Source organism: Boleophthalmus pectinirostris, unplaced genomic scaffold (assembly GCF_026225935.1).
Source record: "Boleophthalmus pectinirostris isolate CB_2022bp ecotype Guang Dong unplaced genomic scaffold, ASM2622593v1 HiC_scaffold_15, whole genome shotgun sequence".
NCBI classification, from domain to species: Eukaryota; Metazoa; Chordata; class Actinopteri; order Gobiiformes; family Gobiidae; genus Boleophthalmus; species Boleophthalmus pectinirostris.
Genome location: NW_026571070.1, coordinates 8,925,531 through 8,947,961, shown reverse-complemented (window position 1 = coordinate 8,947,961; position 22,431 = coordinate 8,925,531). Strand labels below are relative to the sequence as shown.

General features: G+C 39.6%; 1 protein-coding gene across 1 annotated transcript; it reads right to left on the bottom strand.

The window, feature by feature from the left end:
* Positions 1-89: 89 nt before the first annotated feature.
* On the bottom strand, positions 90-21,779 carry LOC110158334 (gamma-glutamyl hydrolase-like). The gene is made up of 10 exons (XM_055151245.1): positions 21,771-21,779; positions 21,174-21,231; positions 12,657-12,765; positions 9,132-9,182; positions 8,940-9,024; positions 8,244-8,382; positions 6,815-6,921; positions 6,646-6,736; positions 4,718-4,852; positions 90-3,117 (listed from the first exon to the last, which is right to left on the bottom strand). The coding sequence occupies exons 1-10, from the start codon at positions 21,777-21,779 to the stop codon at positions 2,834-2,836; spliced, it is 1,068 nt and encodes a 355-aa protein (XP_055007220.1). The 3' UTR covers positions 90-2,833.
* Between the last annotated feature and the right edge of the window lie 652 nt (positions 21,780-22,431).

The following is a 22,431-nucleotide window of genomic DNA, read 5'->3' as shown; positions in this document are numbered from 1 at the left end:
ATTTTGGGGTATGTAATCTGTAATCTGTAAGGGAATACATTTTAAAAGTCACCTTCCCAACACAGTATATATCTTTACACAGTCTATGATTAAAACTATGATTATGTTTTTATTTGTACAGATTACACAGAAACAACACAACAACAGTATAATATAAATAACATCGAAGCTTTTCATAATTCACAAACAATCCACCGCAACTTGGAGCAGTGCATGTTGTACTGTGGGGGTCATCAAACTAAGGCCCGCGGGAACCGGTCCTATGAGACAATCCTCAAAAGTCATCATGGCCTGTTTCTTTTTTTTTAATGACGTTTTGCCAAATAATAACACATCTGCATTTTGTATTTTGCAGATTTTTTTCAATAAAAAATCTCCAAGTCCATATCCAAGTCTCAGATATTTATTGCGATATCGTGGGAGAGCTCACGATATGGCGTGGAGGCTCAAATCTCTTAAGACATTTACGCGATATTTTCACGATATACATCTCACAGTACGATATTTATTGCGATATTTTGTGGAGACTAACAAAACTGTTAATAGGCGACTTTTTCCTCTTAAAATAGCTTGACAAGCCTTAATCCAAAGAACTAAGACTTAAAAGTGTTAGAACTGTTGTTTCTTCTTGTAGTTTGCACTGAAATGGAGCAAAGGATCATGGTCTATGTAGTTCCCTCTGTCTTTTTTTTAGGTTATTGCTGCACCATTACTCTTAATTTAAGCAAAGAGACTTATAATTCGATATATTGTGAGAACTTTGACGATACAATATCACGATATTTCGGTTATTGTTACATCCCTAATTATATGAAGTATTTATATTTAAATAATTACATGAAGAATTTCAATTTGCTGTCGAATTTTCGTCACCTGAGAAACTCGAGAGCAAACAGTGACAGTCGATGTAGTGCAGTTAAAATGGCGAGTGTTAAAGTACGAAAAGTTGACAGACAGCGCAGAGTTTTCAAAGAACAGTGGACGACTGATTATTTTTTTGTTCAGTGTCAGGACCGTGCAGTTGTCTGATATGTAAAGAAAGTGCGGCGGTTTTCAAAGAATATAATCTGCGTCGTCAGAGTCAAACAATTCTGTTATACGAGCGATAATGTGACCCCCAGAGGAAAAAAGTTTGGTGACCCCTGTTGTACTGCACGATTCAAGACAGATTAGACATTTCGTATTTTTGTTCCAGACACGAGAGCCAAGGTGGGTGAAGTGTCTTGCTCAAGGACACAAAACTTATTTTTAGAGACATAAATCTATGGTATCATACAATAACAACATTACAGAAGAACGAACACCGGTACACAAGTAATTCATATGTTTAAGAATGTAGTTTAAAGGCGACATTTTAAGGACTTTTGACCACTGAAAAGAAGAATCAGTTTGTTCTTGTTGTTTGTATTTCTTTTGCACATTTGTATATTCTTCAAAGTAAATTAAAAACAATTTCGCCTGCTATATGGGTTTCAATTTGCATGAAATTAAGACTTATTCTTCTTCTTTTTTGCAATGTCCAAAAGTCCTCAAAATGGCGTCCATACCAAGAAACATTACAAGTTACATATTGAAAAAAGTAGTGAAGAGTTTACATGACACCACGATATTCTAAAGCGCATAAATATAAATAGATTATAACTGAGATGGAGGACAGGTGAGAATTGAAACAAAATGAAATGTTTTGACCAGCTTTAGAATTAATATCTTTGGAATTAAAGGGTCACACTTGCAAACTTGATTATATGCAGACAACTGAAGACACAAGATTGATATTTGATTCCATTTTTGGATCTAAACAAAAAACAAAAGAGGGTCAAATATTGTGGATTATAACTACAGATATGTAATTAAAGTGGGGGTATAATGCAAAATCGACTATGCTTTAATGTTATTCCCTTATCAGGCAGGTTTTAGATGCCATCCATGCATGTTTCGGTAATTTAGCGATCTCTCCCAGGCCCCATTCAAAGCCTCGTTATGGTTCGCTGTAAGATTCTGTCCAATGCTCCGCCCACATGCGACAATTCTCCATAAATATACAAAAACGTGATACAAAATAGCTTTACAAATTCATAAACCTGATGCGATGTGCTGTAGTTTCATTAGCAAAATGCACATGTGTCATGTTGTGATGGTTCTCTGAAGGGGGAATCACTTAGCATGGAGAGCAAATGGAGGGGTGGAGAGTCAAAAACCGAACTGAGGGCCTGTTTACACGAGAACGCTTGTGGGTAAAAACGACAAAATATTTTATCAGAAGTGCCTTTCGTTAAGACGGTGGCGGCGTTTTTGGGAGCTTAAAAATGCAAAAATCTGAAACCACCGTCCAGAGTGGAAAAGTTTAATACGCTCTGTCATAGCGTTTCCGTCTATACTGCCCAAGACGCAAAACTCTGGTCAGATCTGCTCACGTCACATATGCGTTTACGTCACATACATCACCACCGAGACGCCTGGCATGTATACCCAATCTAATTCCACACACTTTTGCGTCACCGTATGCACGAAGATTTCCTCCCAAAAACGCTCATTCAAACGCGGAATAAAAAGTGAAGACGCGACGCCACTTTTGCGTCGTCTTTTCAGACCGTCATCATGTATACGTAGCCTGAAACTTATAAAACATGTTAATCTGTTGTTTTTCGGTGAATATAACATTTTCAAAAAGATAGAGATAGAGAGTATTTTTCATTTACTACTCCATCGATGTCTAATAGTCACTTTACTTTTATCTCTACTATGGATTTTTATTAATCCCTTGTCCTCCATCTGAAATTTGAAGATTATTTATTTCTAGAACATGAATCTAACTCACTTCATCACCACATTTTTACCACATTTCAGCATTTAAAATCACAGAAAAGACGACAGCAGTTATGAAGCCGATGTTGACGTGAGCCATGATTTGAACAGCGCCCCCAAACAGTGACTGATCGACGTGAGAATCACGCTCAGACGGAGCCGGCACAGTGGTGCTAGACACTTCGGGGGCAAAATAAAAATATTTCTGCTCAAATACGCTGGAAGTTTCTCCGGTGTAGGTGGGGGTGGAGTGGTAGATCAGCAAATCTCGAATCCACTGTTCACTTTCATACGTGTGTTTGCTTTTCCTGGCTGTAAAGGAAACGCACAACATATTTTAGTTTGCTTAAAGCTCCACCATGTAACTTTTCGGTTATGTTCTTTGGATATCATGAAGTACGCTGGAGGGCAGAGTCCTGCACCCGGAACCCGCAAACATATGCTGAAACTGAATTTTATTGGCGGGTGGCAATTGCACACGAGGTCAGGACTAAACCAGTACTAAACCAGGTCTTAAACAGGACTAAACCAGGACTAAACCAGGTCTTAATCAGGACTAAACCAGGACTAAACCAGAAGTAGACCAGGACTAGACTAAACCAGGTCTAAACCAGGACTAAACCAGGACTAAACCAGGTCTTAACCAGGACTAAACCAGATCTAAACCAGGTCTAAATCAGAAGTAGACCAGGACTAGACTAAACCAGGTCTAAACCAGGACTAAACCAGGTCTTAACCAGGACTAAACTAGGTCTAAACCAGGAATAAACCAGGTCTAAACCAGGTCTAAATCAGGTAAACCAGGAATAAACCAGGTCTAAACCAGGTCTAAATCAGAAGTAGACCAGGACTAGACTAAACCAGGTCTAAACCAGGTCTAAACCAGGACTAAACCAGGACTAAACCAGGTCTAAACCAGGTCTAAATCAGAAGTAGACCAGGACTAGACTAAACCAGGTCTAAACCAGGACTAAACCAGGACTAAACCAGGACTAAACCAGGTCTAAACCAGGACTAAACCAGGACTAATATCAGACTTGAGAGAGAGAGAACCCCGAGCCTGTGGAGCAGGGTGTCTGCAAAGTGCAATCAGGCGATGGCTGCGCTTTCACTTCCAGTCACCCGACGGTCTACATGGGCGCACCTCAGAGCCCATCCCAACAGTCAGTCCTGGTTCATTTCTGGTTTAGTCCTCCTGGTTCAGTCCTGGTTCAGTCCGTGGCGTGTGCAGTGCAAAAGTCCGGCATCTCAATCAATGTTTCTTCTGCTCAGTAAATAAAGCCTGTGAAGTGATGACAGTCGAGTCGCGTCTGTGAATTTGTGTTTGTACTAAAGAAAGCAAAATTCATTTCGTGATTGTAATTCTTGACGTCGTAACTTTTCAATTTGTATTCTCGTGGATGCTTCATTTTGAATTCTTTTAATTTGTGTGTCCGGTGGGGTAAAAAGTGGAATGTTAACGGGTCCGGGCGGGTGCGGGTTTTACTTTGATATAATCACGGGTTAACGGGCAGGTGCGGTCCTGTAATGCATGGGTGCGGGCGGGTGCGGCTCTCCAAAAATGGACCCGTGCAGGACTCCGCGGGAGGTCCGTCACCTGCTTGTCTCCGTGAAGATGTGCCTAAATTATTCCACACAGTATGGCCATAAACTAATGAATCTCCATGGAGACTTAAGAACCAAAGTATGGGTTAGGTTTGTGGAGAGGCGACCCCACTCACAGTAAGAACGGATGTATTTTAAGATATTTTTGAGCTGTAGTTGAATAAATGCAGGACAGATTAGTTTTATGCCGTACTGTGAACAACTTAAACCAAAGCATTAACATCTCCATGGAGACAAACAGAAAAGTCACACAATGCACCTTTAATAATATACCAGATAAAGTCGTGTTCACTTTTATTTTACATACCTTCATTGACAAAAAAGTCGGCGAAGCAGAAAGTCATTCGGATTGAGATCGGCGTGTGGACGTAGAAGTCTCTGGTCCATTCGTACGGGTTCTTCTCTGGGTGATACTGGACGCCGTAAAAGGGGTAATCGTAGGCTAAAAAAGAGAAAAAATATTGGAATATTTTGGGGCAAGTTTGTCAGAATAATGTGCATTTTCTACAGTAGTGATTCTTAAACAAGGACTCAAGAAAATATGGGCAGGTCCCACGAAGAAGTCTATACTTTAAAGATCCTATATTACACAAATCTGATTCTTGTGAGCTTTAAAGATGTTCTGTGTAACTTCTCTGACAGAGGATTTGCAGATTTTATTGCTTTGCCTGGAATGTTCCACAGAATAGCATCAAAAATACACAGCTTTGCATTCATTTCGTTTTTGATTAGATTCTAAACTGCTCAAAATTATACTGAAAATAGACATTCTTACTGCGCTTGGGCTTGCCTTTCTACAGATCTGACCTGTAACTTGGCCTGGTTGTGCCATCTTCACAGCCAGTTTGCTTAAGATTAATATATACTGTGGAATATTCTAGGCTGGGGGTTTTCTCTGGAGGCGCCAAAGAGCCACCGAGGAGACGCAGCATTCGCAGACTAAACCAGGACTGAACCAGGACTGAGTGTCGGGACAGGCCTGAAGGTGCGCCCACGTAGACTGTCGGGTGACCGCAGATGAAAGAACCGGCACAGAGCTTCACGCCTCACAGGGCTTGGATGCAGTCGTCACCCAGTCACACTTTGCGCACACCCTGCTCCGTGGGCTCAGGGTTCTCTCTTTCTAAGATTAGTTTTTTCCAAGATTAGTCCTGGTGTAATCCTGGTTTACTCCTGGTTTAGATCTGGTTTAGTCCTGTTTTAGTCCTAGATCAGGTACCTGGTTTAGTCCTCCTAGTCCACATATGTCGCGTTTCCCCAGTGGTTCTTTGGTGCCTTCCAGGGGAGGCGGGTCTCACCTATTGAAAACCTCTGTCTTAGAATATTCCACAGTGTATTACTCTTGAGCAAACTGGCTGTGAAGATGGCACAACCAGGCCAAGTTACAGGTCAGATCTGTGGAAAGGCAAGCCCAAGCGCAGTAAGAATGTCTGTTTTTCAAGATAATTTTGAGCAGTTTAGCCTGCATGAAGTTGAAAATGATTTGTTGTTGCAAAAAATCATTTATGAAAGCACTTTAAAAAATATATATATATATATTATCAGTTGTTATTGAAACTCTTCATTGCAGGAACACAAAAGATGCATTTACTTCTGTTCTAGGCACAGTGATGATATCTCCATGGTGACAAGCAGGTGACTTACCTTCCGTCAGAGAAGTTACACAGTGCACCTTTAAGCCACGTTATAATGCTGTTACCTCATCAAAAACACAAAAACAGACCTGGAGTTGTGTTTTGTTTCATTCACACATGTCTGATGAATCCTTTATTCTTAAGCTGTTAACTTGAAAACTAGAACTTCATGACATCACAAGGTGGAACAGAGCATTTTGAGCTTTGGAGATGTACACAAACTGACTTTTTTTAAAAATGTTTCTTTTGTAGAAATTAGAGATTCCAGGGCTGAAATTATCCAAATGATTCAAGTAAAGGTGTATGGTGTTTCAAAACGCACTGAAGCACCTCCTGTATTACTCCATGACATCACAAGGTGGAACTAGATGGAGTATTTTCTGTTTGAGAGAAGAAGAAAGTCTAAATAGATATGCAGGATTTCTGTGTTAAACATGTGTGAATGAAACAAAACACATCTCCGGGTCTGTTTGTGATGAGAAAACAACATTATAACATAGATCAGATAAAACGTCCGTAGTGCTTTAATGTGATTTCTTGAGTTATAGAGGCCTCCTGTGCTCCATCTAAAATTATTTAACACATACAAAGACAAATTTACCCTCAAATGTGGAAATAAACTCTATTTTTCCATCTGTGTTTGTGGACAGCACTTTGTAAAACTTGTTCAGGTCTTCATTCTCGTAGTATGTCTGTAAAACACATCAACAATATTCAATTTCATTTCATTTAATTATTTATGTCAGGGCTGAAACTGGACTCATACTCACCTCCATTGAAACGCTCCACTTGTGTGCGTTTATGGTGATGGGCTCAGTGGCCAGAGCGGACATCACGTCAGGACGGAAATCCTTAAATAGCCGGCTCCCGTTCGCCTCTGGAAATCAACACGGCAAAACCACAGAAGAGAAAAAATGCGTCAAATTAGATTAAAGGTGCATTGTGTGACTTTTCTGGTGGAGGATCTGTCAAATGCTTTTTCCGTGGAGATGTTTTTATTTTGCACTGGTTTGCAGCCGAGTGTGAAGCAGCTGGGATGAGGATCAGCACCTCTAAGTCCGAGGCCGTGGTTCTTGACCGGGAAAAGGTGTCTTGTCCTCTCCGGGTGGGTGGAGAGGCCCTGGCTCAAGTGGAGGAGTTCAAGTATCTCGGAGTCTTGTTCTCGAGTGAGGGGAGGATGGAATGTGAGATTGAAAGGTGGATCGGTGTATTGGACCATTGTGGTGAAGATTTACCATCAATCTACATTCCTCCTCTCACCTCTGGTCATGAGCTCTGGGTAATGACTGAAAGGACGAGATTGCAGGTACAAGCGGTGTACAGGGGTGGCCGAGCTTTCTCTGTTGTTGCCCCCAAGCTTTGGAATGCCCTCCCTCTTCACCTGAGATCTTGCTCCTCCGTATCTCACTTTAAAACCTTCCTAAAAACAAATTTTTTTCAAGATGGCATTTAACAGCCCGTGAGCTCTACTTTAAACTATTATTTTTGTGCATCAAGTTAGTTCGTTATGTAATATTTTATATATTTATTTTGTTTTAGTGTTTTGCTATGCTGTGTTTCATGCTGTAAAGCACCTTGGTCCAACTTGTAATGATTGTTTTAAAATGTGCTATATATATAAAATGACTTGACTTGACTTGCTGCCCAAATGAGTTCCCTCCGCAGGGTGAGGTGCTCAGTCACACAGGGGGAGTTTGTTGCTCCTCCACGTCGAGAAGAGCAGCTGAGGTGACTCAGGCATCTGTTCTGATGCCTCCTGGGCGCCTCCCTCGGAAGGTGTTCCAGGTATTTCAAACCGGAAGGAGACCGGGGGGAATACCCAGGACACGCTGGAAGATCTATATCTCTGGGATGACCTGGGAACACCTCAGGATCCCCCAGAGGAGCTGGAGGAAGTGTTGTGAAGGAAGTTTGGGAGTCCCTGTTTAGAAGGCTGCAGTGATAAAACAAAGAAAGTTTTTACTTTGTCTGGAATGTTTCACAATATGGCATTAAACTTTTCTATCTTCATAGAGACCAAACTAAACCAAGTTCCAGGTCAGATCTGTGGAGAGGTGTCATACTGGGGAACATTCCAGGCAGAGCACAGACATCTCCATGTCTGACCATGTATATAAAAAATAGAAAGTAGTAAAAACAAGGAAAAACCATCGAATGAGAGAGTTTGTCCAAACTTTTGACTGATAAAACATTTCATACCGGCTGTAAAGTTGAGAGGCAGAGACACTGCGGTGGTATTTGTCCTCACTAGAACGCGTTTCTTAGCTGTGATTACAGCGAGCTGTTCAAACCCAAGACACGTGCCCCAAATCGGAAAATAGTCTCCTTTTTTATTTGCCTGTAAGGGACAAAGACAAGTTTTAGGAATATTTTCAGGAAAATGTTAGACGCAATTGTAATTTGAATGGATGCAATCAGCAAACCACAAAAACTGCAATTTCTGAAATGAGAAGTTCCATGTTCTGAAATGTGATTCTTGTATTCAGTTCAGATTTCACTCTTTATATGAATTTTCTGGATGTGTTTAATTCTTTTCAATTCAATTCTAATCCCAAACTGTTCAAATGTAAAAAAAAAAACAAAAAAAAATTAATAGGCCTAATAATGAAGCAAAATGCAGCTTAAAGGGCCAATATTACCTGATTTTCCGATCTATTTTATAATGTTTTCTCATCACAAACAGACCTGGAGTTGTGTTTTGTTTCATTCACACTTGAGCACTTCAGCATTTTGAGCTTTGTAGATGTAGACAGACTAATAATAAAGGATTACTCAATGTGTGAATGAAACAAAACACAACTCCAGGTCTGTTTTTGAGTAGATAACATTTTAAAATAGCTCACAAGAGTAATTTCTGTGTAAAATATTGGATCGTTAAAAACTACGCGTATGCACCTCAATGGCTAAATCGTAGAAAATGTTTGCAGCTGTGGCGTAACCAGAGTCCATGATGTTGGCAGCTCCTCCAGGAAGAAAGAATCTGGTAAAAGACACATGCTCAGACTTCAGACAGAACACTTCATACAGACCATTGTGTTAATGTGAGACTTATAATAAATATAAATGCATTAATAATATAACATTTACCCGTTAATGGCCTTGAATAACATCCTGTACTCCTCCTCAGGTCGGTTAATCCTTAAAAAAAAAAAAAATTAATTAAAAGTGGCTTATATGCAGTGTTGGGGAGTAACGGATTACATGTACCGCCGTTACGTAATCAGAGTACAAATTATGAGTAACTGTATTCCGTTACAGTTACTGTTTCAGTGAGTGGTAATTGGATTACAGTTACTTTGCTGAAATAAGTGGATTACAAGGCGGTATTTTCCTGTTTTCACATTTTGTGCTACATCCCATTTATTTATTTTTTTATTTCGGTAATTCCTCTCATTGCCGGAAACCCAAACAGAACGCGGCAGTAAGAGCGATGTAAACGTCATGTTAAAGTTGGCGGTGTCAGTCACACAGTGGAAGCAGCAGTGCATTGGTAAAAACGCATTTGTGTCTTGGAAATTCTTCTCCCGATGTGAGATATATATATAAAAAAAAACAAATATAAAATCGCCTACAACTTAAATGTGAAACAGGAGCTACTGGCACTGGTGAAAACAACCTGCATAGACTCATAATATCTGCACTACTGTCCTACAGTGACCTGCCACATGAGGGGACGTGCACACAAACACACACAAACACAACACACACAAACACACACACACACACAAACACACACAAACACAAACACACACAAACACACACAAACACACACAAACACAAACACACACAAAACACACACAAACACAAACACACACAAACACAAACACACACCTTCATCATCGTCATCAACGTGAGAACCCGCGGACCACGTCTCCTTCCGTAGTTACAGCGCGGACACCGCTGTCTCGTGCGCCGCGTGTGGAACGTGTTTTCTCGCGTAAATCGCGCTTCCTCCTGTGCGCCTCTAAACCAGAACTAACACCAGGACTAAACCAGGACTAATCCAGGACTAAACCAGGACTAATCCAGGACTAAACCAGGACTAAACCAGGACTAAAGCAGGACTGAACCAGGTTTAAACTAGGACTAAACCACGACTAAACCAGAACTAAAGACCTGGTCTAGACCTGGTCTAAACCAGGTCTAAAATCAGGAGTAAACCAGGTCTAAAAATCAGGACTAAACCAGGACTAAACCAGGACTAAACCAGGTCTAAACAACATGACACCTAACAGTAGGTTGACATAATTTAAGGTGATCTCATATAAAAAATAACTTCTCTATCAATAATATTTTTTAATATGGTGAAGGAAAGGCTGATCTTGTTTCTGTCTTTTAACAGACAAAACCTCTTATATTAAGATCTCGTGGTCTTTGTTTCTCTACAGCAAACAGTTGCTTATTCATGGAGACTTGGGCTCAGACAATTTGAAGACAACAAACAAGAATTTTCAGGATGTGGTTGCTACATTCATGTCGTTTAAAAAACATGACAATATCAAGTAATCCAAAGTAATCAGATTACGTTACTCACTTTAAGTGATTTAATGGATTACGTTACAAACTACATTTTGGGGTGTGTAATCTGTAATCTGTAGGGGATTACATTTTAAAAGTAACCTTCCCAACACTGCTTATATGTCACATTATTAAACAAATAAAAACGTTCACACCATTCAATAAAATCCCCTGTGCTGATTGATTTTATTGTTTTTATTTGTCTATGAATGTGACAAAGATTAAAGACATGCTGGTAGACTTTCGACAGCTTCCCCCTAGTGGCACTCAGGGAAAAGAAGTAGAGTTTGTCTCTGAATATAAATATCTAGGGACAATTATTGACAGTTTCCTACACTTTGAATCGAACACTGGTGCCAGCAAGTGCAGCAAAATAAGGAAAATTAATTATTTTAACGTCAGTAATGTTCTTATGACCCTTTCTTATCAGAGTTTTATTGAATCTATTCTTGCATTTTGTTTTCTCTGTTGGTTCGGTGTCTGGTTGAAATCGTCTGGCTCGGTTTGTCAAAGTGGCAGGTAAAGTTGTCTTCTTACAGCAGTCCCAGAAGGTGATTTGCAAAACCCAGCAAATAATTTAGAGCCCTGACCACCCGATCTTTGAGGAGTTTAACCTTCTTCCTTCTGGGCAGCGTCTGAGAATACCCCGGATCAGGACTCAGAGAGCTCAGACTTCTTTTATTTCTGAAGCCATAACTAGGACGAATGCTCTCTTACAGCTTGGATCAGTTGCGGTGAAATGCAGCTACACCTCTGTTCTTTTTTGACTATTTTAAAGATAATAGGCAATTTATTATTATTATTTTTAAGATAATGTTTGTCTACATAATGTTTGTCTGCATGGTTGAGCAAAGCATAAGCTGTGGTTTAGTGTGTTATTGCTGCACAACAATTTCCCTCTGACAAAATAATAAAGTTGAAGGTTTTATATTATACCACAGTCAGTGATAACGTACAAGTAGTTCCAGCAACAGCCAAATCACTGTTCTGTATCACTGCTCTGCGCTCGTCGCCGTGACGTCACCTTAGCAACAGGTAAACACATCCTCGACTGCTCTGAGGAGAATGTAGGGACTAGCTTCATTTAAAACATTAAAATAACTGATATTGTGGACATTTACAGACAGGGAACAGGTTTTTCACATTCACAAGTGACACATTTCAGTTTGTAGCCGTGATGTAAGCACATTATACGACGCAGTTTTAATGCACGGCTCCTCGTTGTTTCATGCTTTTACATATCACTGCTCTGCTGCCATCGCCATGACAACGCCATAGCAATGGGTAAATACATCCACAACTTTATTTATTTATTATTATTATTATTTTTTAAACAAATCTACATCTGCTTGGACTAAAATGTAGGGACTGGCTTAATTTAAAATACTGAAATAATAACTAAATAACTAACATTTTGGTCACTGCTCTGCTGCCATCTCCATGACAACACCATAGCAACGGGTAAACACATTCACAACTTTTATTTATTTATTTTTGGTATTTATTAATATTATTTTTATTTATTTTATTTTTTAAACACATCCACAACTGTTCGGACTAAAGTGTAGGGACTAGCTTCATTTAAAACACTGAAATAACTGATATTTTGGTCACTGCTCTGCTGCCATCGCCATGACAACACCATAGCAACGGATAAACACATTCACAACTTTTTTTTTATTTTATTAATTTATTTATTTTTATTTTATTTATTTTTGGGGGGTATTTATTCATATTATTTTAATTTATTTCATTTTATTTTATTCATTTAAAACACTGAAATAAGTGATATTTGTGATATTTACAGATAGTGGAAAGCTTTTCAGATCCATAGATTTCATTTCAGATTGTTTAATGCGTTATTTCAATTGATTCATGTACTAGTATATGAAACTTTGAGAAGACCTGTGCACAAAAAAATCAGTTTTCACCTACCCCCTATCTCTGCACACAAGTCTTTACTTACATAAATGATTATACATGTCAGGTTTATAAACATTACAGAACCTTATAACACAGATCAAGCTCTGACCCAGGCCTGTTTTGCCCAGAGAAATGAAAATATAACTACACATGTACAAAAGTGAAGCTTACATGATGGGAAGGACCCTGGCCCCAGCCGACTCCAGGGTTTTGACGTAAGATGCAGCGATGTAGCTATCTTCGTTTACCGTCGGGTTTTTAACGTCCTGCGCCATGAGCCCTGCACACACACGAGACAAAATCCATAAGTCTCACGGTAGATTTAAAGGTGCTTTGTGTAGCTTTTTTCTGTTGGAGGCTCCGTCAAATGCTTTTCTCTGCGGAGATGTTATCGCTTTGTCTGGAATATTTCACAGTATGGCATTAAACCTTTCTATCCTCATGGAGACCAAACCGGGGAAGTTACTGGTCAGATCTGTGGAGAGGAGACCATCGCTCACCATCAGAATGCCTGTTTTTCTAGGTATTTTTGAGCTATAAAACCACCTGTAATTTAATATATGTAAGCTGGATCTGTTTAATGTCATACTGTGGAACATTCAAAGCAAAGAAGTGACATCTCCATAGAAACAAGAAGTTGACTGTCCAAAAAGTTACACGGTGCACCTTTAAAAATACAATTAAAAAGTTAAAACCCAGAAAATATTTGAGTATTATCTAGGGGTGTAACAATTTCCAAATCTCACGGTAAGATTTTATTTATTTATTTATTTATTTATTATTTATTTATGATCCTTTGTGCCACTTCTGTGCTGATTTGACTTGACGAAAAAACTGTTCTAAACACTTTTAAGTCTTGGATTAGGACAGAAACAAAGGTCTGTTAATGTATTCTAAAATCAAAAAAAGTATTCACAATTTGGTTCGTCTCCACAAAATATTGTATTAAATATCGTACCGTGAAATGCATAATGTGAAAATATCGTATCGAGAGAATTGGATAAAATTACATCCCTTAGAAATATACTGAAGTAGAGATGAATACTCAAGAGATATTTCTGGATAAAGTGGCAGAGTACATTAGGGTACATAGGGTTAGGTGACATGGGGGAGTGTAGAGAGGACGGTTTCATAGTTTTGTTTTGTTTTGTTTTTCGCCATCTTTCCTCTCCGAGGGACTGAGAAATCTAAGAGGGGACATACACAGAATCTGAACCATAACACTGATCAATATCCCGGTTATGATCGGGTTTTTTGAGTAACCCGGTTTCTTCATGGTGTATGTACACACAGTATCCCGGTTTCAGTATCTCAAATAAGGCAGGATCCCGGTTATTAGAAACTGGGATACTGTAGCTGGTATATTCCGATAGTGACTGGGATACTGTGGCATGTAAACACAGTATCCCAGTTACTGCAACATAAAGTTGAGTGCGCATGTGTCCAAAAGGCAAACACTTTTCAGTCTTTTCACCGCAGCAGTAGAGACATAAATAAAGTGACCAACATAAATAAAGTGATCATACATGAGTGAAATAACTATAAAATAAACAGCTGCTCTAAACCTGCACACGTACAATCTGCACACGTATGATCTCTGAAAAGCTAAAACATGAACTATCTCCTATACGATGTACGCACAGAACAGACTCACCATCATTAGCACCTCTTCTGTCACAAGAAAAACACACATAATCCACTGAGTCGTGTCCTTTAGTCCGACAGAAGCTGATCGCATCAGGGCACAAGGAGCGAGCTGTTTGTTTTTTTCAGCTCTAACAGTTTAAGAAAATGAGTCATGTGGTTTTAAGTTTTGTATCTGTAAAACTTAAACAAATGTGATCAAAGCTGAATTATTTTATCAAACGGGCTGATGTGGCTCTATAGTGGTTATGATTTATATGTTGTAAAGTTGAGTTTATTTATGCAGAAGATTTTAATGAAGAATCTGTTGGGTTTGATCTGTGCAGTGGATTGTGGGATACCTCATAGCTCCTCGGCGTTGGTTAAACCTCCTGAGCTTCCTACACTAAAGGAGCTTTTTTTCCTGGTTTATTAACTTAAATTAAGTAAATTTTTGTGCTTGTGCATTTGTAAGATTATGCCAAGAAACCGGAAAACTCCATTTGATCATGTATACAAGGTTTCTCTGTGCACATGTATACGCAGTATCCCGAATACTGACAGAACCGGGATATGTCTAATAACTGGGATACTGATGTGCATGTAAACACACTCAGTAATCACATTTAGATCTGCAAAATGAAGAGGAAATAGAATAAATGCTTGCTGCGCTTCTAGACCTGTTTTTCTTGTAGGTTTTCTTACTAAAATTTTACCCACAGCAAATATCACCAGAAGAATGAGAATGAAAATAAAAATACAAAACATTACAACATGAAGTTTCATTCTTCAGTTTTTTTCTGAATGACAATTAAGAAATCTTTCATCTTTGTCACTCCTTTTGTTTTTTGCAAATGAAGCGAGGATTCAACTGGACGTAGTGGCACGATGTCAACAGTAGAGGGAGCTATTACACTTGTTTTCCATTTAAAATAATAGTCGAGTAATTAAACAGTCATCAGAAAAGACGTTTTGCAAGCATTGTTTTTGTTATTATATTCAAACTGTATTACTAATCATATTTTTATATTATTAGAAATGTGAAAGGAGAGAATTTGAAGACAGTGTTTGCCACAAATTCTGCAATAATGTGACTAGGTTTATTTATTTATTTATTATTATTATTATTATTATTATTATTATTATTATTATTAATTTTTTTTTTACATTTATGGGACATATGTTTGGATATACTTTCGTTTTGACCATAAACTATATACAGTATGTTTTTTTAACTCAAAGACTGAATGAACCAGTGGTGGAAAAAGTACTCGATTTTGTTACTTAAGTAGAAGTACAGATACTGGAACATTAAAAAATCAAGTAAAAATATCACATGGAAAAAATCAAGTTGAATAAAAGTATTAAAGTAGGCTACCCGTTTAAAAATGTACTTAAAGAGTAAAAAGTAAAAGTGTTTAATGCAGATTTTGAAGTCTTGCCAAGACTTTAAATGTGGTGATGTTGATACAGATTCAGGCTGAATTTTGTCCAATAGAAACAACAGAATCAATATTTTTTAATCAGGCGTAGCTGTTTATTTGTGTGTTTTTGTTTACTCAGATTATGAACGTGTTAAAAATAAACCCTTAACCTTTTCTGTGGGTCTCAAACAATATTACAAAACACTTTTAGTTTTCAGTCCTGTCCAAAAATGAAGTTGAGTAGAAAGTGCAGATACATGCTCTCAAATGTAGCTGCAGGGTCTTAAAAGTCTTAAAAAGGTCTTAAAGTTCATGTTCCTTAAAAAGTCTTAAATTATGTTGTCCAAGTCTTATTTTCTCCACAAAGGTCTTAAATTTCATTGGTCTATTTTTATTTTTTGTATACTCAGTGCAATCTCTGTCTCTCCTCCCCTCTTTTTCTCTTTCTCCACTGGGGTAGGCACTCTACATCTCTCTCTCTTTCCCTCTTTCTCTCTCCTTTGTTCATTTATTTTCTTTTTTCCGTTGCTGAACATGTTAAATGGTTGAAGCACTTTGAAAGACAATACGCGACAAGACAATGTGAAGGGTTAGTTTGTCTTGTTAGAATGTTATAAATTATTCTTTTGGCCATGTTACAAGCAATGCATAAGACTATAAATGAGTTCTGAATGAGATGTTATAATAAAGGTATTTTTTTGTTATTTAAAGCAGTGAGTAATGGTCATTATTGGAATTGGATCTGGTGTTTTTCTCCTGCGTAATGGGTGCGATTTTGGTCTTAATTTTCATTTAAGTGGTCTTTAAAAAGTCTTAAATTTGGAATAGTCAAAACTGGGGATACTCTGTAAAAGTAAAAAAAGTATAGTACAACATGTTCGCAGTGGGTTAGGAGTATTTAGGAGCCTGGGCTGTTAAACTGACTGATATTGTTCCAGTTTTAACCTCACACGCGCCGCAGAAACGCATTAGACGCAGACGCGAGGATCTGATTGGTCTGATTCGTCTAATGGACTTATAATGGAGCCTATGGACGGATCCAAGCTGCTCAGTCACGTATTTCGAAAGCCAGATATTAAAGAACAAACAAATTAAGCTATTTTATTGTGATTCATGCTGTTTAAAGTAGTATTTAAACACTTACGCAGCTGAACCATTTCAAATTACGCACATTACGCACGAGCCCCACTGCAACTCTCCGTGAACGCTGAACATTTTTGCTGTTTTCTGGTGATTGGAATTGAAAAAAAAAAAAAAAAAGAGCAAGACTTAAAGAAATGCAGATTATCTTACCAATAACCGGCCCGTAGTTTCTGACGAGTTCGGAGAAACACGGTGAAAGCAGAGCAGTGAAGAAGAGCAGCAGAATCATCTTGTGTGTGTGACAGAGACAGAGAGAGGGGAAGAAGTTTTGGCTCTGACTGTGGCTGCTGCTGCTGCTGCTGTGGTACATACACAACTCCCCCCAGTCCCCCCACTCCCCCCTCGGTGTTAAGTTGACGTTATTGTACTCTCCACAGGGACAATGTTCATACTATAGAGATTTACTTAACAAGAAAAACAATATGTAGCCCACAGCAATATGCACTCAGCAGTGAAGTCAGCGGAAATGTGTGGAAAGAGCCTCGGACAGCTTGGATTTTTTAACACTAAAACACTTTGTCATTTGCTTTTAAACCCGAATGTTCAATAGATTAAGTTTTAGAAATAGTCCGACTAATTTAATTATGTCAACTTGCTGTAACATGTTCTTCTTTTTGAGTCGTTTTAACATTTTTAAAAAGTTTTTTTAAGGTTTCACTTCGTAGCAAGAAACCGTCTGACCTCGCAGCGTTAGGATTTCTTCCCGAGGTCAGACGGTTTCACTTCGTGGAAACACAGCATTTGGATTTTTTCGCGAGGTCACACGGTTTCACTTCGTAGAAATCGTCCAACCTAGCAGCGTTAGGATTTGTTTGCGAGGTCAGACGGTCGGTTTCGCTTCGTAGAAACTGTCCGACCTTTTAGCATGAGGATTCCTTCGCGAGGTCAGACGGTCGGTTTCACTTTATAGAAACTGTCCGACTTCGTAGCATTTAGATTCCTTCGCGAGGTCAGACGATTTCACTTCGTAGAAACTGTCGGACCTCGTAGCATGAGGATTCCTTTGCGAGGTCAGACGGTCGGTTTCACTTCATAGAAACTGTCCGACCTCGTACCATTAGGATTCGTTTGTGAGGTCAGACGGTCGGTTTCACTTCGTAGAAACTGTCAGACCTCGTAGCATGAGGATTCCTTCGCGAGGTCAGACGATTTCACTTCGTAGAAACTGTTGGACCTCGTAGCATGAGGATTCCTTCGCGAGGTCAGACGGTCCGTTTCACTTCGTAGAAACCGTCCGACCTCGTAGCATTAGGATTCGTTTGCGAGGTCAGATGGTCGGTTTCACTTCGTAGAAACCGTCCGACCTCACACCGTTAGGATTCCTTCGCGAGGTCAGACGGTTTCTACGAAGTGAAATCGTCTGACAGAGTGTGGAGCAGGGATGTGCAAAAATATTGAAAAATATCGATATATCGTATCATTTAATGTGATGATACAGTATCGATATCATGGGCTGCTGTATTGATATATCAGCAAGAGTATTTTTTGGTATATTTTACTAAATTATTTTGTTACAGAGCTACAGTTTTGTTGTTTGTTCAGAGGAAGAAAACTCATTTATGCGACACATTTGACATTTTCACTGTTTTGATTATTAAAATGTTTGTGTTTCATGTGAACTTTGCACAAGAAGTGGTTTAACAAAGACTTTTAGTGTCACAACCAGGATTTAAAGCCTTTATTTTTTTATTGAATCGTATTGAATCTTTTTGAAATATATCGAATCGAATATCGAGGTATGTATCGTATCGGCAACTTCTGAATAATACCCAGCTCTACTATGGAACAATTAAAATTAATATCTTCATGGAGAAAAGTAGACCCTCCACCAGAAAAGTTACACAGTGTAACTTTAAGATCACTGGATTTGAGAATTTACAAGAACAACAACAACAACGAAAATCTGTCAGTGTTTTAGGTTTTCAATTTTACTTCCTATAATTAGTAATTATGACACTACACTAGGGAATATAAGGAAGCTGTTACCTAGCAACCATTCTGCACAGTATAGGCTATATGACCCAACTCCTCTAATGCACACAGGAACTATTATTTGACAAATACAATCATGAGAAAACACCTTTATTTTGTTTAAATCATGTTTACAGTGTTAGAAAATGTGATTCTTGTGTAAATTGTGCTGAACCTTTTGACAGAATTCTGTCTAATGTCATTTTTCAATATATTTTTCATCATTCTTCTCAAATTGCTTCTTTGGTGTAAAACTATAATTTATATTTACAACAGGTAATATCGCCTCAAAAAGAAGAAATAAGAGAATCTCCAGAGTCTGCCACGTCCTTATTTCTAATGAGATGTTGTTGTTTTACAGTAAGTACGTGCGGCGCGACAGTGATCAGTGACCAAACTATTCACAAACTAACTTTTGCAACCTGTTGTTTTGGACACGCTGGACCTGGACGAGCACCAGGTCTCTCTTTCTGCGTCCCATCCCAGCATGCACAAGACAGCGCCCCCCGCAGGTTTGTTTTAAATGTGTATGTACGGTGAGACTCATGAGGCACAGAGCTTCTCCTCAGTCCTGAAGGAGCCGCGATGATCACTCTATAAAACAAGTGTTCACATTTAATAACCGGGATATGTCTCTCTCTGTCTTTGTGTGTCTCTCTCTCTCTGTCTCTCTCTCTGTCTCTCTGTCTCTCTGTTTCTGTCTCTCTCTCTCTCTGTCTCTCTGTTTCTCTCTCTCTGTCTCTCTGTCTCTCTGTTTCTGTCTGTCTCTCTCTTTGTCTCTCGTTCGCTCTCTCCCTCTCTCTCTGTCTGTCTCTTGGTCTGTCTATTTGTCTCTCTCTCTCTGTCTCGCTGTGTGTCTCCCTCTGTCTCTCTCTTTGTCTCTCTGTGTCTCTCTCTCTCTCTGTCTGTCCCTCTCTGTCTCTCTGTTTCTGTCTGTCTCTCTCTTTGTCTCTCGCTGTCTCTCGTTCACTCTCTCCCTGTCTGTCTCTCTCTATGTCTGTCTCTCTGGCTGTCTATTTGTCTCTCTCTCTGTCTTGCTGTGTGTCTCCCTCTGTGTCTCTCTCTCTCTCTCTCTCTCTGTGTCTCTCTCTCTCTCTGTGTCTCTCTCTCTTTCTCTCTGTGTCTCTCTCTCTCTCTCTCTGTGTCTCTCTCTCTCTCTGTGTCTCTCTCTCTCTCTCTTTCTCTCTGTGTCTCTCTCTCTCTCTCTCTCTCTCTCTGTGTGTCTCTCTCTCTGTGTCTCCCTCTGTCTCTCTCTCTCTTTGTCTCTCTGTGTCTCTCTCTCTGTCTCCCTTTGTCTCTTTCTCTCTGTCCCTCTCTCTGTTTCTGTCTGTCTCTTTCTGTCTCTGTCTCTCTCTCAAGGAGGAGAATGACAGAAGAGAAAAACATGGACCTCCAAAGCCCCGTGTGACAGGTGCGTCAGGTGCGTCAGGTGTGCAGACAGAGTGGACGCTCTGCTCTGTGCACCTTACCCAAAATCCTGCAGCCGCCCTACTCCCCCGTGCACAAGATTATTTGTCCTGATGATAGAATTCGATCTTTTTGCATCATATTGACAAGCACAGGGGCAAGTCACTATTTTAAAACCACAAAACTCACAAGAAATCAGCAAAAGAGGGTAAATAACATAATATTCAAAAAATACACAAAGCATTTTTTTATTGTTATTGACTTTGGAGCAATTATTTATTCTAAAAAGGACTGGCGCCTCCTCTAACCGCACGTCGCTGCTCCTGTTTCCATGGAGACAAGCAAGTGACGCCACCAGGTTACAGGTCAGGGCTGTGGAGAGGAGACCCTGCTCAGAGAAAACCACATTTTGTTCGTCAGGTGAAAGTTACTCACAAGAAACACATTCATTCAACAAAATAAACAAATTTTTAAGCAAAAGTTGGGGTTTTTACCGTTCTGAAGCATGTATGTTCACACAGCATACATTGTCATTTAAAGCTATACTGTGGAACATTCTAGCCCAAACAATAACATCTTCAAGATCAAAAAATATTAAGTATCACCAGAGGAGTTGCATTTTTTATTAAATAATTGAAGTGTAATAATTTCCTTTTCACTCAACCTGTAACAAACAACTTGACCTCCTGTGGGCTTTGCATCATCTTTGCTTTGATTCATCGTCCCCCGACAGTGGAGCAGTGAAGTAACATGTGGTCTCTCTCAGGATTGAGTCAAAGTAAGTGAAGTAAAGTTATGTAGGCTGTTACCACGGTGACCACCTGCCCCTGTTTTGGTTGATTGCCCCCGGGAGGAAATACAGGAGTGTGACGGAGCCAGTCCGTCTATGATTTTAGGGGGCGTTTCCCCCCCTACACGTAACCGCGGTCTGCACTGGCGTGCCCGCGCGCACACACGCTGAGTCATCCCGCACACACGAGTTCATTCCCCGTTTCCCCGCTGTTTCATTCATTCACGCCGTATTCACTGTTATCGCCTTCTCCCCTCTTTCCCCCGTTACTAATTCGCCAAGGGTGCACACTTGAGCGCGTTAGAGTAATTTATTTCACTTGTCTCTTACCTGTCCGATGACGCCGTCTCTCTCTCCTCCGACGCGGCGCCTCTGCCAAACCGAGCCACTATTTCCTGGTAGTTGAAATAGGCGCTGTTCGCGCCGTGGTGCTGACCATGTGACGCGCATTATGTAATACGATTCTGTTTACGTTTTTCAGCTATTATTTTTGACATTTAATGTACATTATTACTGTGTGCTCAACGTAGCATAGACAAGGTAGGTTTATGGTTAAATTGTTTGTCTTTAGAATGATTTTGATATATTGCTCAGTGGGAGGAGTCAGGGGAGTATAAAGGGGAGCCGTTCCTGGCTGTTAATCAGTCTGCCACCGGTTACAGAGCAGGTAACGTCGGTGTGCTGTACAGATTCTTAAAGGGGACAGTTAACGCTGAACTCGACCCTGTTTCTTCGCTGTAAATACTTTTTGGACTGTTTTGCTCACTGTAAATATTCTGCACTGTTTTTGGGATTTTTGCACTTTGGACACTGGCACAATAAACCACCTGCACTCAGAATCTCGATCTTGCCTAAGTTTTTAATAGAGCCCCGCCACAAGGAGGCTCCGTTCCTGCACCACCAGACTCACTAAACAGCTTCATCCACCAGCTTCATCCAGGCTGTTAGGATGCTGAACTCTCTCCCCTCCCAAACCACCAGGCGGCCAAGAAGCGAGGAATCTGCGTCTCCCTAAACCAGAACTTTACACGTTTCCTTTTATTTTATTATTATTTCATTTAGAAGATTGAGAGTGACAACATGATTTAAATTTTTCATATGTTCACATGGAAATTTGACAATAAACTTTTTTTAATTTGAAACTTCAATGCTTTAAAGGTGCATTATGTAACTTTTCCTGTGGAGGGTCCATCAAATTAGCCAGGCTGGTGCCACCTAGTGCCTCCACTCAATTTCATTTCTCTCCAGCGACTAGGTCAGGAATCAAAATACACTAGGTGCCAAGAGCCATATATTCTGTGTTGTCAACGATTCCCAAGGTCGAGGATTTAAAGCTGGAATAAAGAGAATGTTTGGTGAATTTTATCAAGGGGAAAGACGTTATTGTCCTTCTTCCTACGGGATTTGGGAAAAGCTTAATATACCAGTTAACCTCTTTAGTGGCACATTACATACATCACTACCAAATAGCAGTGATTGATTAAATTTAAAAAAGTACCTGCCTACCGTTGAGCGAACGAATTCCAACGCTGCGAGGTCAGACGGTTTCCACGAAGTGAAAGTGGCTGATGAATCAAGCTACCATCCA

Excerpts from the sequence above, each read along its gene's own strand:
- LOC110158334 (XM_055151245.1), bottom strand. Across the intron at positions 12,766-21,173 it reads GAGACGGCGTCATCGGACAG|GGCTCATGGCGCAGGACGTT; the intron begins GTAAGAGACAAG and ends GTGTGTGTGCAG. Across the intron at positions 6,737-6,814 it reads AGTGGAGCGTTTCAATGGAG|ACATACTACGAGAATGAAGA; the intron begins GTGAGTATGAGT and ends TGTGTTTTACAG.